Source organism: Haemorhous mexicanus, chromosome 5 (genome assembly GCF_027477595.1).
Source record: "Haemorhous mexicanus isolate bHaeMex1 chromosome 5, bHaeMex1.pri, whole genome shotgun sequence".
NCBI lineage: Eukaryota > Metazoa > Chordata > Aves > Passeriformes > Fringillidae > Haemorhous > Haemorhous mexicanus.
The window spans coordinates 25,926,584-25,943,368 of record NC_082345.1 but is presented as its reverse complement, the minus strand read 5'-3'; the positions used below and the strand labels follow the sequence as shown (position 1 = coordinate 25,943,368).

At 38.7% G+C, this 16,785-nt stretch overlaps 1 protein-coding gene across 1 annotated transcript; it reads left to right on the top strand.

The window, feature by feature from the left end:
* The first annotated feature begins 3,126 nt into the window (after window positions 1–3,126).
* On the top strand, window positions 3,127–15,935 carry DMC1 (DNA meiotic recombinase 1). The gene is made up of 14 exons (XM_059847873.1): window positions 3,127–3,795; window positions 5,450–5,537; window positions 6,144–6,188; window positions 8,377–8,523; window positions 8,826–8,908; window positions 9,521–9,573; window positions 10,452–10,493; window positions 11,692–11,764; window positions 12,411–12,502; window positions 13,014–13,087; window positions 13,178–13,292; window positions 14,128–14,188; window positions 14,723–14,839; window positions 15,281–15,935. The coding sequence occupies exons 2-14, from the start codon at window positions 5,481–5,483 to the stop codon at window positions 15,348–15,350; spliced, it is 1,029 nt and encodes a 342-aa protein (XP_059703856.1). The 5' UTR covers window positions 3,127–3,795; window positions 5,450–5,480; the 3' UTR covers window positions 15,351–15,935.
* The last annotated feature ends 850 nt before the right edge of the window (window positions 15,936–16,785 follow it).

The window sequence follows — 16,785 nt, the reverse complement described above, 5'->3', positions numbered from 1 at the left end:
AGTCATAAGTCTCTTTTTCTACACAGAATAACTGTTTGTTACTTTTGTTTATATAAAATGATGGTTGTACCACACACAGATAAACAGAAGTAGAACAAATTAGCCACAGACCTGGTTAATTATGGAAACTGCTGTCACAGCGAACCAAGGAAAAGATGCAGAAGGGTTGAAAGAAGTTCAAACAAAGCAAACCTGACAAATCTTAGTCCTGAGACCTTGCACATCCAGTACAAAGCTTGTGGCAAATTACTGAGAGTGGCAATATCATATTTCAGGGTTGCATGTTTCAGCTCCAAAGGTCGTGAGCAGGTAAGAGCAAGCTGCACACACTATGACATAATCCATCATGTTTGGGCATTTTTAAAGAATTTATTATACTGGCATTTTTTTCTCTTTTGGGGCAGAAAAAAGTATGCAAGAATTAGATTCTCTGTTACCTAAACTTTAAAAACTTTTAAAAGTAGAAGTTAGCTCAAATACTGCATATTTTTTACAGATATAATTGCACGGCACAGTGAAGGGTAGACAACAAGGGTAATGGCAAGGATAGGCAAGGACTGAAATTGTCTAGTTCTTTCTCAAAAGATAAAAGAAAATCCATAACCTCCCCAGCCAAATGGACATCAGACTCTGCTTTGAGATAGATAATCTCTTGGTGTCTCTTTCAGTCCTATTGTTCTCTATTACTAGTTTGGTTTTTTTAATCTTAAATAAAAAATTCCTTGTGCATTCTCAAAATGGACAGTTTTTCTTATCTCCTTTGTCTTTTTGACAGACCACATGTGATATACAGATGTGTCTCCATAAATTCTCTAACTCTAGAGGAATTTAGGTTTTGCAATGATTGCAAGTGGCCTTGTTTTTTCCAGTTTGCTTTTAAAAAAAAACAACTTTATCATGTCATTCTTAATTATATGTATAAAGAAATTCTAATTTCACAATCACCTATAAAAATAGTGAATGTTGTGGGGTTTGGACTGCTATGGCTTACTATGTTTGAATACTTGACATACAGATTATTTATTTCTCATTTAGAAAAATACCCATTCCTGAATTCTCTAGTTGGTGTTCGATATTACTGTTATCTTCTTTTCTAGTCACATACAATCTGTTGTGCTCCTGACTTGACCTGACATCTCTTTTGTATCAGTGGGCTCTAATTCATCGCTTCTTTCATAGCTGCAATGCTGAACCATGGTCTAGACAGGACATCTTGATAGACAGAAGGGAGGTCTCTAATCCTATAATATATCCTTAGTGATTAACTCAAAATAAATTAGAGGTAGCAAAAACTACCTTTTAATTTGTCTTTTTTATTCAGGATCACTCCCAATACTGTAGTATTGAATACTTTTGTCAAGGCTTAGCCTAGGGATCTCAAGACTACAATGGAGACATAGCTCAGTCCTTCAGTACCGTCCCTATTCCTTCCAGTGATTCCATTTTACCAATAGAGCTCTCCTGTTACTTCAGTCTGAATTTCAAATCTTGGCTCATCTGATATTCTTCCACTCCTACCCTGAGACCCATTGTACGCACAGAGCTTTTGCAGCTCATCTCAGCTCTGACCAGAGATGGAAAACAAAACCCCAACAACAACAAAACCCCTCATGATTTCTCTATTGCAACTATGAATGAAGTTTGTGAGGATAGGAAAAAAAAAAAATTCAGCTGGATACTTAATATTTTATGGTAATGGTTTGCCTTGGTTCTTGTCCAAACAGGTACAAGATCTCAAGTGAGAGGAAATGCATGTCACAGGTGCGTTTTTCATTCCAGTACGTCCCTCAGGGATGGAGATGCATTGGTCAGCAGCAGAACCTGTGAAATGAAAGGAGAAGACACAGGGGTGCCTGTACAGTATGGGCTCTGTGGGGTTAGGTACAACACCAGGTGGAGGCCAAATGAGCAATTAATGATCACACAATGTTTTGAAGTTGTAGAATGTAATTTATTGCCCAAAGTAGCTCTTTGGAGGGGGAAATGGTCTGAAGATTCTGTGCATTCACTGACCTTTCTGAGAACCATTTTACAAACTAAAAGGATAATGAAGGGAAGGTTGTTTATAGAGTGAGGTATTTTCTGCTGCCAAGCTGCTCAGCAGCACCAGAGGGGTCACTCTCTTCATTCTGTTCTGGAATAAAAGCATACTTTGTGAAGGAATTCACCTTTAAAGGGCTGTCTGCCTAAGTGCTCTTCTGGAATAGCTCTTGCAGAATAATGTGGTATTCAAAAGCTGTGCCAGCTGCTTCCTCTGTACAGACAAAGCCTTGGGCTCCCAGGATTGGACTTTTGGTACTTATAGAAATTGCTCGATGTTTCAAATGGGGATCCTGCGAGCACTCCTGTGGTGTACCGATGACGGCACAGGGCCCTGGGTTTCGTTGATTGGTTTCCTGACTTGGCTAAGAAATGGCTTGGAAAAGGTGCCCTTGACCTCTCACAGGCAGAGGGCGGGGAATTTTTCACAAGCCCCTTGGAACAGGCTGAGATGCTGCTCCAATCCCTTCTGCCATTCCAAGCCCACACAAGGGGCAGCCAGGAACTCCTCCTGCTCGCAGGAGATGCGATGTCTCCTTGACACGCAGTCCCGTACCAACTGTGCCACCAGAGGCGAGCTAAAACGGGCGATTGCTTTCCAAATACTGTCTCCAAGAAGCCTGCAGATGTCTCACAGAAGTGTTCCTATCCTAAAAAGCACCTTTTCCATCCTTTTAAAATGGCAGATGAAGTCATGTGTATGACTCAGGCTCATTTTCTTGTCCTGTGACTCCAGTCAAGTCACTTCTCTTCCAGCTCCCTGACAGGTTTTGGCCATCCAATCCAAAAACGCCGTACGTGCCTTGGTGAGGAAGATGCGTGAGCGGCACCCTGGAAAAACAAAAGGCAGAGCTGCGTTGAATTAAATGCCTTCCAAACCAAGGCAATTTTAACTAATGGTGCCTTTCCCAGCCGTAGAGTGAGGGCAATGCGATATTCCTGCTATACGGCGATTGCAGTAGCCGATAAACCACGAGTGACGGACCGACGGAAGACGGAGCCTGAGGCGGGGCGGGTGAGGGAAGGCCCCGCGCCCGCCCTCGTGGCGCCCTCCAGGGCCCCGCCCCGCGCCACCGGAGGGAAGGCGGCGGGTCCCTGCCCTCAGGAGGAGCGTGGCGGGCGGCTGTGGTGAGCTCGGGGCCTTCGCCCCGGGTACTGCACCCACCTTCTCCCCCTGAGCTGCCCGGGCATGAGCTGGGGATTTAATTACTCTTCTAATTTTGATGGGGAATTACGGTGCTCTGCGGGGGGAGGGAGAGTCAGCGGTCCCTCGCCCTTTGGGAACAGAAATGTACATCTCATGAGGAGGCAGCTAGCAAAGAAAAGCCGAATAAATCTGTGTGTTGTTGACGTTTAATCAGTTATTTTCCTGTGAGTCAACAGATGTGAGGTCGCGCCGTGGGGCTCCTTGGGGCAGGCCGGGTCGCCCCCGATCCGGGGAGCCGAGCTCTGCTGCCATTTTCTGCCGCCCAAGGCCGGGGGAATTGCGGGGAGTGGGTCCCTGTCACATCCGCAGGCTGGAAGGACACCGCGGTATCCACGTCTTGCTCACCTGCCCTTGAGTACCTGAGGTGGCACAATATTGTTGGTGGTTTTTCATAGATATGCTCTGTTGTCTCAGACTTCCACCCTTTTATCTGCTTCGCTGCAGGCAGTGGTGATTGGAATCCTTCAGGTGTGCCAACACACACCAGCGGCAGGACAACACTTCACTAAGCAGGAGGATTTATTTTCGTACCTAAAGCTTTTAAGAGGGTGAGGTATAATTTCTCCATTTTCCCTAATAGCCTGCAGGAAGGCACAGGTCTGGGTCTGCCTCGTTTTTCTGCTGTGAGGTGCCAATTGCCTAAGGATGGGGAGTAGGAGAACAATCCCATAACCTGCTTAGCTGTGGTTGAAGTGCAGGATTATGTGCATTTTGTGAGGATGTTTTAATGAAGAAGGGGATTGTAATATAGTTTTAATCCCTCTTGCCTTACTTGTTTTTCTTCCTTCGGTATTTGAAGCTAGGAGATTTTTCAGATCTCCCAAAGTATTTTTTAATTAGTGTTTTGCTGTAGTTATGCGAGGGCATGATTTGTCACTCCGTAATTGTCAGAGTTCTGAAATAGAAATTAAATATACTATGACACTATCAGAAACAACTGATTTTATAAGAATATTTCCATTAAATGCTAACAGAATAAGAGAATTCTGAAGTTCTGATATCTTGTTCCTTCCTTTCCCAGCCTCTATATACACAAGATTTTTGCAAGCAAATTAGTATCCATTTACAAGCTGAAAAAAGGTCTTTTGCAGATATTTAGCCTAAAATATCCCAACTTCTGTTAGATATAGCCCATCTTATAGTTTGTGGATTTTGTTAACAAATGAGCAAGTAAATATATGTGCACATTTTGATGTGATGGTCTGCAAAACTTTTGATCATCCAGAGCTAGAACACCAAATGTAATCTCACAATTTAAACAGAAGCAACTTAACCTATTTACAAAACCACAAAAATGATAGAGTAGTTTGGTTATAAGATCATGTTTCTAAGGAACTACTTTGTATTCACTATTCTTGCATTCATAAAATTTTAGGAGGTCACACTTTGCTCATTTAAACATGGTGTCACTAAGTGCCTATTCCAGTTCTTGGCCTTGTTTATAGCAAGTCACATAGAGAGGGCAATGAAGCTGTGCTGGAGTACAGATATGGCAAGTTAACCATGAAGAAAGATGAAATGAGCTCTCTGTATATGGGTTTTCAAAATAAAAGTTCCAGGGTTTTTATTACCCTTCTTTTGTTCTCTCCTTGCAACCATACTCCTTACAGCCATTATCTGCACATCTTCAGCATTTATTGGTCATTTTGAACCTCAGCAAGAACTTCAAAACAAATACAGCTTTAAAAATCTGCTCTCAAGATACATCACTAAGGAATTGTAGCCTTCTCAGCACTGTTTTGTGGTTTTTCTGTCACATAAAGACGGAGAGACTGAGCTGTTGCATTGCCTTTCCATTGTCCATTCTGTCTGCAACTATGCTGACTTTTGTTATAAAAACACAGACTGCCTTTAGCATTCTTGCCAGAATAAATTCCACTACTGATAATTCATTTTAAATGTTCCCACCTCCAAAACTCATCTCCAACTCAAGATTCTCACAAGGGAATGAGATCTCTTTTCCTAATACCTATGAAACCCTTTCTAGCCAAACTGGTTTGTCTGAGTGTAAAGCCATAGATTTTCTCCTTTTGGCCTGGTAGGTCAGATAATGAAGAGTTGGAAGCAGAATCCAAATTTAAATCCATATATGATGTCATACTGATATGTTTCTGTAGTTCAAGGACTTCTTAAAAGTCCTTTTACAGACATTTACTCATTTATTGCCTCCCCATGACTCTCTTTGTTTGCATTTCCCACTAGTGATCAATACTTTATTGTGTGCTCTTTCACGATGAAGGCCATGGAGGATCAAGTAGTCCAAGAAGAACCAGGATACCAAGATGATGAGGTAAATCTGTTATTGACTGAAAACTATGTGCCCCAAATGTTCAGAGGTATTTTGATAGTCTTAAGAAACCCTTGGAGGTCCCCAAAAACCATCAGGGAGTTCAATGCATTTAAAATTTTGTTCCAGTCTACTACCAAGAAAATCCCATTTCCCTAGTTCCTGTACAGCCTGGCTCTTCAAGTAATCTTCATTAAGCTTTCAAAACTGTGCACAGTTTTTAATGGGATTATCATTATTTCATCATATTTTACACTTCTATATTAAATGCAAGGGGACTATCAGTTAATTTTCTGTTTTCGAAGAATGATCATCAGCACGAAAAGAGTGAGAAATTATGGTAGAAAATCTGCAATTATGATTGTGCTAACACAAGTTTTATTAGCACGGCAGAGGATTAATTGCCTATGAAGATACACTTCATGGAGAAGATGATAGGAAACATGTAGGCCTTTTGGCTCACTATGGCTTTGCTTATTTCAGTAGCCCAAGTTATGTATTATTTGTAAAAAATCAATAAATGTTTACAAATCTGAAACAGTCATGTATCAAGATAGATGTAATAACAAGAAAAAGCAACATCTATTTTTTTTCTGCCGTTTTGTTTAGGAATCCTTTTTTCAGGACATTGACCTGCTGCAGAAGCATGGAATTGTAAGTATTTGCAACCATTTGATCCCACAGAATCATCCCTCAAAAGCTACTTAAGAGTGTTTCCAAAATTGTGTACACATTGATGCAAATAACTGAAATTCCTCCTTGCAGTAAGTTCTAACTCAGTCAGTGGAGACAAATTTTGCCTTTGGTGATAAGACAGATTTTTAGAAAATCTCATTCACATCAGATTCCTAAATAAAGTGTCAAGAGTCTCAAAGTATTTAGCACCTAGCACTCTTTAAAAACCAACTGCTTGCTAATTTATTTGAAAACTGTGTGATAGATTATTTCCTGTTCCTGCCAATCTTTGTAATTACTCCTGCATTTTTGGTGCCTGTGAAATTACACTGTGACAATTGTTACTATACTATTTTCAGCATGCTGGTGCAGGGGGTAGAGTAGGAGTGTGGAAAATATTAATAGCTAGAGAAATAAATGGTTAGTTTTCTTTATCAAATGTGAATTTCTATCATTGCTACCATCATCACATAAACGTCACCTATTTATTTGAATTGCAATTATTATGTTTACCTAGGAGAGTGGCTCATGGGTTGGAATCCTGTTATAATCAAAGTTATAGAAGCAGAATAAAAAGTTGGGTTTGTGTGAAGTAATGTGAGATTTAATAAAAGTGACTACAGACAGATAAAGATGGGAAGGACTTATCACAATGATTCATCATTAGTCACTGCTGTAGTTACTGGGCTGACCGTGTCAGCAGTGCAATTGTTGACAATTTTTTTTTTATTGGCAATTCATTAGCAGTTTTAAAGATATTTCTGAAGAAGGATCACATGGTTGGGAGCTCAAACTATGAGGCAACATAGGAAAAAGAAACAAATTATTGCTTTAAAAATTTAGCAAGTTGATCAAAGAGGGTGACCTGAGCTGGAAGGGAGCTGTACTACCCTGTCAGTATGAAACAAGGCATGGCATTCACAGAAGGATACAAATGTATGAAAGTTTGAAAACTAAGAATAACGACTTAACCTTTACAACCCCAGCAGAACAGCCTTTCTGCTCCTTTCCATAATTTTCTTTTCTTTCTTGCAAGTGGTTATTCCCACACCTCAGAGGAAGTTTTTGTTCTCAGCTGTACCAGCTAAAAGCTTTGTGGAAACATAGGATGACAGCTATATGTTAAATTCATTTACCTGGAGAAATAATTTTTGTGGGTTTAGAATTTTTTTTCAAGGAGAGAAAAATATTTACTGCATCTGCCAGTGTGCCCAGAAAGAGAATCAGAATTAGAACAAGTGAGACTGTGATTTGGCGATCAAAAGTGTTTGGTAGGATTTAAGGTGCTGTTACCCCTCAGCCTCTGCTGAGTGTCACACACGTATCACAGGATGAGAAATAAGCTTTGAAATAAACATGACTAATATCTCACACAACCCCCCCCTCCCTTCTTATGCTCTATGTACCCACACACTCTAGATAAATAGATGATATGTCCAGTTCATAGTTTTTTTCAAAGAAAAATCTTGGCCAGAAATGATAAATTGATGTATTATCCCACACCTTTCACATAGTATGTTTTCTTGTGAGTAATCTGTTCTTGCTATTACATTTCCAGTAATGTCAGAGTCATAAAATGAGGTGAGGGAAGTAAAATATGTCAGTAGGGTGCTGTCTGAAGTTGTGCTGTTCCTAATTAATGAAAAACAAGTAGCTCACTCCAGCCCAAAGTGTCAGTCAGATCTGCAGGACACATGTGTTTTAAACTGGGCATGCAGAAACAGCACAGCAGTTAGACTCAGTTTCCAGTGATTCTTGTGAATCAGCTCCACCACCAAGATTATCTCGTTTACAGATTATCTGTGCTAAGGGAGCAAGGACGGACTGAATGTTATAGGGTGTCCAAGGTCCACACTATCTGAAATAATTCTGTACTGTTTCTTTACCATCAGCTTTGATCTAGAAAAACTGACACTGAAAGGGGAGAAGTAAATACCCAGATATCTTTCTCTCAAAACCACCAGAACCTGCTCTCTGCACCATGATCCCTCACACCAATGTTACTCAAAATTTAGTTTTGTTGGTGTCACAAACTACACAATGAAGAGTTTACTGTAAATCTGTTTCTTTCCTGGTGAAAACACAGGCATATGAATGTGCAAAGGTTTACTTCACCTTCTAGTTGTTAACTGTCCTGAGTACTCACAGAAGGGAAATTTCTTTGCAGAATGTAGCAGATATTAAAAAGCTGAAGGCAGTTGGGATTTGCACAATCAAAGGAATCCAGATGACCACAAGAAGGGCACTGTGCAATGTGAAGGGGCTCTCAGAGGCCAAAGTGGACAAGATTAAAGAAGCTGCAAACAAGCTTGTTGTAAGCCAGTCACTTTCCTGAGAGTTTGAACTTATGCTGGCCTCTACAAAATGCTGTTCTACATATCTCTTAGCAGATTTCCCACTGCATCATCAAAATAATTTTCAAAATTATTCTGCCTGTTATTCTAAGGCATAATACTTTATACTCCACAACCACCAGATGAATGCTGTGGTACTTTTTATACCCAGCCCACGGGCATGAGGCTAGGGGGAAAAGAAGATATTTATGTGGGATTATGCACTTTTAACTTCAGGTTAAAGCTAAAATAAACCTCTCATGTTCTCTTTGGTCTTCCCTAGGAACCAGGCTTCCTCACTGCCTTTGAGTACAGTGAAAAACGGAAAATGGTATTTCATATTTCCACTGGCAGCCAGGAATTTGAGTAAGCTTATCTCTTATATCCTTCCTTCATCCAAATGTTCCCAGTAATCATCTTAATTGTCTTTAATGAGGTACAGAAATATAAGGGAATAAATACTCAGCTAGGACACATAGATTCCCCTTGCATTTGGAGTTAGTGCTGGCTTAAAGAAGTCTACATCAATAAGCACCAAAACCAACTCCTTTTCTGAGAGGAAACTGGACTTTGTACAGTCACTGTAAATAAATAGTTGGCATCTAGAAATCTTGACTGTATAATTTTTTCACCTATCAAAATAATCTGCAGGTTTCAGGTCAAAATTACAAGTCTTCAAGTCCTCCCTTGAGATATTTTCATGGAATGCTATTTTCAAATATCATTTTCAATGTTATTTTTTCTCCTTTCTTTCCAGTAATAATTTGTATAGATCTTTTCCTTGCACACAAAAAGGGAGGTAAAGACAGAGTTAATTCTTTATGAATCAATGATCATTTAGTGACCTGCACTTAATGCATCAAGTGAGCGGCTTTGGGGCAGAAATTACTTTCTTTAAAGTAGTAGAAATGTCTGTTTAACTTTCCTCTTGTGATTTTTTTGGGTTTAATTATATAATAATCCTCTCTCTTTCTGCAGTAAACTTCTGGGTGGTGGGATTGAAAGCATGGCAATCACTGAGGCCTTTGGAGGTGAGAGAACCACATTAAATTAGTATTACCAAACAAAGAATTGCAATTTAATTTAGATTATAATTCAACTTGGATTACTTCTATGAAGTTTACCACATTGTAGTTACAAAGATGAGTATCTGCATGTGTGCAAGAAGAAATAATCCACTTCTCTTTATGTTTTTCCATTTTTCTTCTTCATTGGCTTGCAGACTAAATTTGAGCTGAGTAATCATTACTGGGCATGCTGATTCAGCACAACATAGCATTACTAAGACTATTACTAACATGCCAGAATTCTCCCTGATGCAGTGTAACAAAATTGCCACAAAAGGTACTTTAGTTATGCACACTTAAGGTACACTGCATTTTATGTAAGACTTTGAAATTACAATAAGCTACCGTTACAGTATACCTAATTAGTTGGTGCTTGACACTTCAGCAATAAGAGTTCATAAAACAAAGTACTCTTCCCTTTAGAAGAGATAAACTGGGGACTAAGGTGTTTTGGTAGAATGAGATTAATAAACTTGTAAGCTTCTCCTTGATCATTTTACTGGAAATGAAACTGGGCTAGGTTAATGGAATCAACCATTTCTTTCCCACCCCGCCCCCCCATTATCACTTTTCCACAGGTGCCATATGGTTTTAACTTCCACACACGAGAGAATGACTTCAGCAGTCATGCACGATCAAATTAAAGCATTTCAGATTTTGCTTTTCATGTAACACATTTCTCCTGCACAGAATATGATTTAGAAATTGAGGTTAAATGATTTTAAAAGGTAGAGATTGAGGTGAACTTTGTAAGTAAGAGTTTCTAACTGCAGTAATTCCTGAATCTGTCAAACTTGGAAAAAGAAACCCTGACTCTTTTTTCCCTTCTCTTTATTTAACAGAGTTCCGGACAGGCAAAACCCAGCTATCTCACACTCTTTGTGGTAGGTATAACACCTTAAAATAGAGTGATGTTTCTTCTCAGGGAATCCATTGTTTACCACTGTATCAGAATTAAACACATAGAGAAAAGTCAGAATATTTTATTTTTACAAATACTGTGAAACAGACCTTGGTGACTCTTACCTCCATAAACTGTGTTTGAGTAGAGAATTCATATAAATTGTTACTTTTTAATACTGCTCACATCCATGAAGGTTTTGCCATAAGGAGAGTGAAGTTAATAGGCTGTCTTAGATAAACCAGTGAAACACACCATCTGGAAAAGCAGAGCACAAATATGGGTCACATGTAGAGGTGGCATTGCTCAGAAAAGGGCAGAGGCAAAATTTTTTTCTCAGCAACTCTTTGACTGTCCTGGTTTCAAGAGGTTTTGCTGAATATGACATTCTCAAAGGGCACTGAAAGTGTACTACTGGCTGTCAGTGACTGGATAAACAGACTTTGGCAGTCACCATGTTTGGGCTGTGCCAAAAAACAGCAGGACGCTGATTTCCCAGAGATATCTCAATGTGTAAAGAGAAGTAAACAATCACTTACATAACTATTAATGCTGCTGGAATTACCAGACACTGGGTAGGCAAATTCTATTAAATTAACCCCCTATATTGTGAAGTGAAATATGGCATGTTCTGGAAAAACAAGGCCTCTTCTGGTTAGTACAGTGTAATGGTCAGCAGAGTCATACCCTTTTGCATGAATGGTTTCAACTGGATTGAGTATTTTAGCTTATTCACTCCAAAGAGACTAAATCCACAATCAGCAACTATTTGCATGTCAGGAAAAACTCATATCCAAAGAATTTTTGATCATATGAGTTACAGCTGGAAATAGTGCCTACTAAGTCAACAGAATTAATTTGGGCAGAGGATTAAGAGGAGACTTTGTGTGTACGAATTCACTAATAATATCCCTAAAATACACAGATTTAGTGATGGTATTGAGTAAAACAGTTTTGACACCATTAATTAAATCTCATCTGATCTGCAATCGAGAAAAGTGGCTTGAGCTTATTCTCGAGATGGCAGTAAGACAAGATACTCCTGATTTTCACATTCATTGAAACTGACAGTTCTTTGTGATATGGATAAACAGTTGTATTTTATTTAAAAAATAATGATAGATGGAGTAAGAAAATCTTTTTCTTGCTTTTTCATTTTAATCATGTATGCTTCTCTGTAGTGACAGCTCAGCTCCCAGGACCAAATGGCTACACAGGTGGAAAGATTATCTTCATTGATACTGAAAACACTTTGTATCTTTTTGACTGTTAAAAGCTACAGGTTGTGATGAACTGGAAAGTTAGTTCATTTTAGTTAGTCATAAGGAAGCTTCATACATGTAAAACATGACTGGCACAGAAATCGTGGAGAGCACAGTGTGTAGTGGCCCATAAGGAAGTGAGTTTTTATTTTGTCATTTGATGTAAACCTGGAAAAATTAGTTAGGAATTTGATTTTATTTTAACTGGGTTTTTTTGTTTGTTTGTTTTTGGGGATTTTGTGGTTTTGCGATCTAGTAGGCCTCCTACAGGTTATAGCAGCTTTTCTCTTCAAGATAAATTTATCTAAGTACTAAACACTATTTTTAACATTTCACATTTGCAGTAGACTGTGTATAAACAGGTTTTGCTCACAGCTAAATTCCTAGAGCATAGATATCCATATGTCAACCCCTCCCCCCCGCCTCAAACCCTAAACACAAAACAATTACCATCGTGAGCCCTAAACTATCTTTAGGGTACGTGGGACAGCCTGAAGACAAAAAGTCAGTCTTCTCTAGGACTAAAATAAATATTCTTCTTTTTTTTCCCCCCCTATAGTCCTATTTTGGAATGAAGTTTTATTATTTTCAGAGCATGGTTTGCACTAGGAGAAACCCTTAACTCTGACTCATGCCAGCCGACCGGACCGCCTGCGTGACATTGCTGATCGCTTCAATGTTGACCACGAGGCAGTGCTTGACAACGTGCTGTATGCACGTGCATATACCAGTAAGACCATTATTGCAATTGGCATGATATCTAGGGTTTTTTCTCTCTCCCTTTCCATTTCAATAGTTCTCAGTTTATTAACACTTCTCAGTTTATTAACAGCTCAACATACTCTCTGTCACAAGACACTGCTTTAAAACTTCAAGAAACTTTGAAATAAGACTTCTTTAAGAGTGCAATATAAACATAATATGATTAAAACATTTTCTGTGTTTCATTTAATTCAAGATTAAATTAAAATGTATATATTGCTTTTCAGTTCTTAACACAACAAAAAGTTGTCTTCATGCAGAGTGAAGATTTTCACAAAGAAGTTTTGTGAGATGGGTGAGAAAAAACTGGAACCTGCAAAATAGATTGTTACTGGGCACTGGATTTAAAACTGCTGGCAGTGAAAATATAACCAGCGCAGACATTTAAAGTGGAATTTTAAAGTATTTTAAAGTTCAGGCTTTTGTTCCTTCAGAGTTCTTTCTGGTCCTAATTTCTCTTGGCAACTGCTTCCCACTAGGTGAGCATCAGATGGAATTGCTTGACTATGTAGCAGCCAAGTTCCATGAGGAAGCTGGTATCTTCAAGTTATTGGTACAAGACTTCTGTATGCTTACTGTTCTCAGAATAAGTGTTCCTGTTTTCTTTCACTGTATTTACTTACCCAGCATGATTACAATGCAGATCATTGACTCCATAATGGCACTTTTCCGTGTGGATTTCAGTGGCCGTGGAGAGTTGGCCGAACGACAACAGAAACTAGCTCAGATGTTGTCAAGGCTCCAAAAAATATCAGAAGGTATGGAAAACATAGCAAGATTGGGAAAACATGGGCTGGAGTCACTACCAGTGGCTGTTGGTAGCACAATGACTTAGTAGTCCAGGTGTATTATCAATCAGGCACTGGCCCAGGGATCTTTCCTCACTTTACACCTGTGTCAGTTACCAAAAAGATCAAACTGATAATATATTATTTCAGGATGACAGATTGAGAAAACGTATGGACTTTCCAACATTTAGAGTTTTTCTAGAAATACTGTAAAGCCCTAAATGAGATAATAGGTTGCAGAACTGGACAAATACTCAGTAATTGTCTTCCCCAAATTTCAACCGTCTAAATACAAAAGAAAGACAGAGAAAAGAGGATGAAGGCATAGAAAAATATAAAAGCCATACCTCTTGCCACTTTCTCAGTACTTTGCAATGCTTTGAGGGATGATGACAGGATGAATAGAGTTCTTTCCCTTTGGAATGTCTCAGAAATGTTGATGAGGAATGAATAAATGCTTTTTTCCTGAAGTGGGGAAAAAAAAAAAAAAAGGCAAACAGAGAAGGGGAAGGAGAGGGAGCTGAGGGCAGGGAGCCAACAGAGAATAGATGGGAACTGAGAAAGACTTGTTCACTGGAATTGTGAAAAGGGCTCATTTTTGGTGTATTACAGCTGAAGCCATGCAAGAGCAAATCTAGGTTGTGTCCTGTTTAACTGCAGCCCTCAGTCATAAAGAATATTTTCTTCTCATTCATTTGAAATTTGAAGTGCTTCAGCAGAAACCTTGCTTTTACCACAGATGAGAAAATATTTTACAATTCTAATTAGATGAAGTCTACCTTCTTTGCAATGTCTTCTCTTGCAGAATATAATGTGGCTGTGTTTGTGACCAACCAGATGACTGCTGACCCAGGAGCAACTATGACGTAAAACACTTTTCTCTCTCTTTAAAAAAAAAATTCCTGTATTTTGTATTATGTATTTAACAGAAATGAGAACTGAGATTGTAAGGTGCAAGAAGCACTGAAATGAAAGATCAGATTGGTCATTGTTCCCTGTGGTATTAGGAAATCCTACATAAATGACCTCTGGAAGTTTCTCTCAGTTTTTGAAATGAGCTTTTCTACGTTTATCTGCTGCCTGGTGTGGTGGTGTGATTTCACTGTGACTTAAACAAAGAAAATGAGCTATAAAAAATATTGAAAAAGCACTACATTTTCCTCTGGAGCAGCTTATATGTGATTTTTAAGGTGTGTATTTGTTGAGCCTCTTGAATTTAATGGCAGGAAAATGATGCCAGCATTGAACATTTGAGACAAATGTGCAAAAGTCAGATTTCTAATTTATTTCCCTATTGATTATTCATTACTGAGTTGAATAGGGCTCAGTCTGACAGTTAATCACAGTATTAACCTCTGGAATTTGCACAGTGAATCACTACAATTTTCTTGCTAATTCAGCTTTCAGGCAGACCCAAAAAAGCCCATCGGGGGCCACATCCTTGCTCATGCTTCAACTACCAGGATCAGTTTGAGGAAAGGGAGAGGGGAGCTGCGTATTGCAAAGATCTACGACAGGTAAACAGGATGGAAGGTGAAGAATTTCAAGGTGTTGAAACTTTCTGGATGGCACACTGGGAGAAAATCTGAAAGGACAAACTAATTAACAGATTAAACAACTAATTAAAGTTGTCTTGCACCTTGCATACATTAAATAACTTAATCTTTCATCATAAATCCTACTGGATGCTCAGCTCTTAATGAAGACCATCAAATACTTTGGTGGGATTGGTGGTCCCTTGGCAGGAAAATTGTGGACATGTTAAATTCCTAAGTTTTCCTGACACAATAATTTCACATTTTCTGATCCTGATGATATGGATCATGTTCTACAGTTTGCATGTAGGTATAAGGGCACTGAGGTATTCCAGGTTGGAATACCACAGCATTTTGGAGACTGTTGCACAAATGCATTTTACATGGAGAAACCCACAAGTTTCTTGTTTCTTTTTCTCCCAGCCCTGAGATGCCTGAAAACGAAGCCACATTTGCAATAACCGCTGGAGGGATTGGGGATGCCAAAGAATAGGTAAAAAAAAGATGTAAATGTACAGCTAAAAACCAGCTGGGCAGTTGGGATGAAGATTTGTGAAAAGTCGACAACTACCTGGCTGCATTTGTAACTTTTGGGAGATATTTAAGATATTTTGGGAGAAAATAGGATGGACTTTGTACAGTTCAGTTTTACTGAACTAAAATTTTGGTCATTTAGGATTTTTGTTTTTCAATTGAACTTTTAGCACACAAAGATTTAAGTCCTTAGATTGTGAATTGTTCTTAGAATCCTTTTCCTATCTTTTGTGAAAATCAAACCTGTCCTTTCACATGGGAGTGAATATACTCTTTCTTAATTTATTTCAAAGAGAGTGTCTAAGTGGTAGAATTTAACAGTGTGAAATGCAACAGAACTGGAATAAACTCAGTTATAAAATTGACATATATAGATGGAAAAGGCAGTGGGAGGAACAACAGCTCAAGAACTTGACGGATTTTCATGTACTGTGGAGGAACAAGTAGTTTTGAGAATACATTTTAAAACGTTTTTGTCTTGACTAGATAATGTTCATGTTTTTATTTAGCATTTTCTACTTTTTGGACAGAATGTTTGAAACCTGTTCTTATTAAAGTTAAAAATAAAGAGTATGAACTAGAACAGAAGTCTGACTATGTTTGGGTGCTTTCAATTAAACTCCCCTCTCAAAAATCTCATTGATCTTTCATGAGAAAAATAATCTGGGCGCAACCCAATACCTTAAAACCTTTTTTCTACTTCTCTAAAGAAACAAACTTGATATAATTGACTTGTCATTCTTCTAGTATAAGTAAGACTATTAAAGATTACTATTAAGTAATATTAAATATTGTTACTATTAAAAAGACTAAAACAAATCCTGTGGCTAGACGGGAGAGGCTGGCACCAGAACTTATACCAAAGAAAAGGCACTTAAGATTCAGCTTGCTGAGGGAGCAGCCAGCACAGGTATAGCTCTGAACTAGCAGGAGATGTAGGTCACAGGGGGCAAAAGAAGAAGCTGGGAATAAAGAGGGAAACAGGGCATTGGAGCCAAAGTAACAGTTCCTTTCACAGTATCTCCAATGCTCACGGAATTGCTTGTTTTAAATAAATTAAACGATACATACATACACACACACATGGATATAATGGGGAAATCTTACTTTGTCCTCTGGTAATTACAATGAGTCTAATTTTGTTATCTGGTCGAAGAACTTGTCCTCACTGGCAAAAGAAATTTTTGTTTAGATTACCAAACGCATGTAAGATAACATCAAATAAAAAGGCAGCAATGACCAGAAATCCATGGAAAAGAAGCTTGACATTTTAGCCAGGCTTTTCCTTGTGACAGATCTAGAGGGCTTGCCTTCTTTACGTGGTTTCTTAATAGATAGTTGCTATTTTTCCTGAGGTAAAGCATTATTTTTCACAGTGGAGAAAAGACTAGAGA

Bases quoted from the DNA above. Each gene is read 5' to 3' on its own strand.
- DMC1 (XM_059847873.1), top strand. From the start codon at position 5,481: ATGAAGGCCATGGAGGATCAAGTAGTCCAAGAAGAACCAGGATACCAA. The intron at 10,494-11,691 runs GTAGGTATAACA...GCTTCTCTGTAG, and splicing joins GCTATCTCACACTCTTTGTG to TGACAGCTCAGCTCCCAGGA. The intron at 12,503-13,013 runs GTAAGACCATTA...GCTTCCCACTAG, and splicing joins GTATGCACGTGCATATACCA to GTGAGCATCAGATGGAATTG.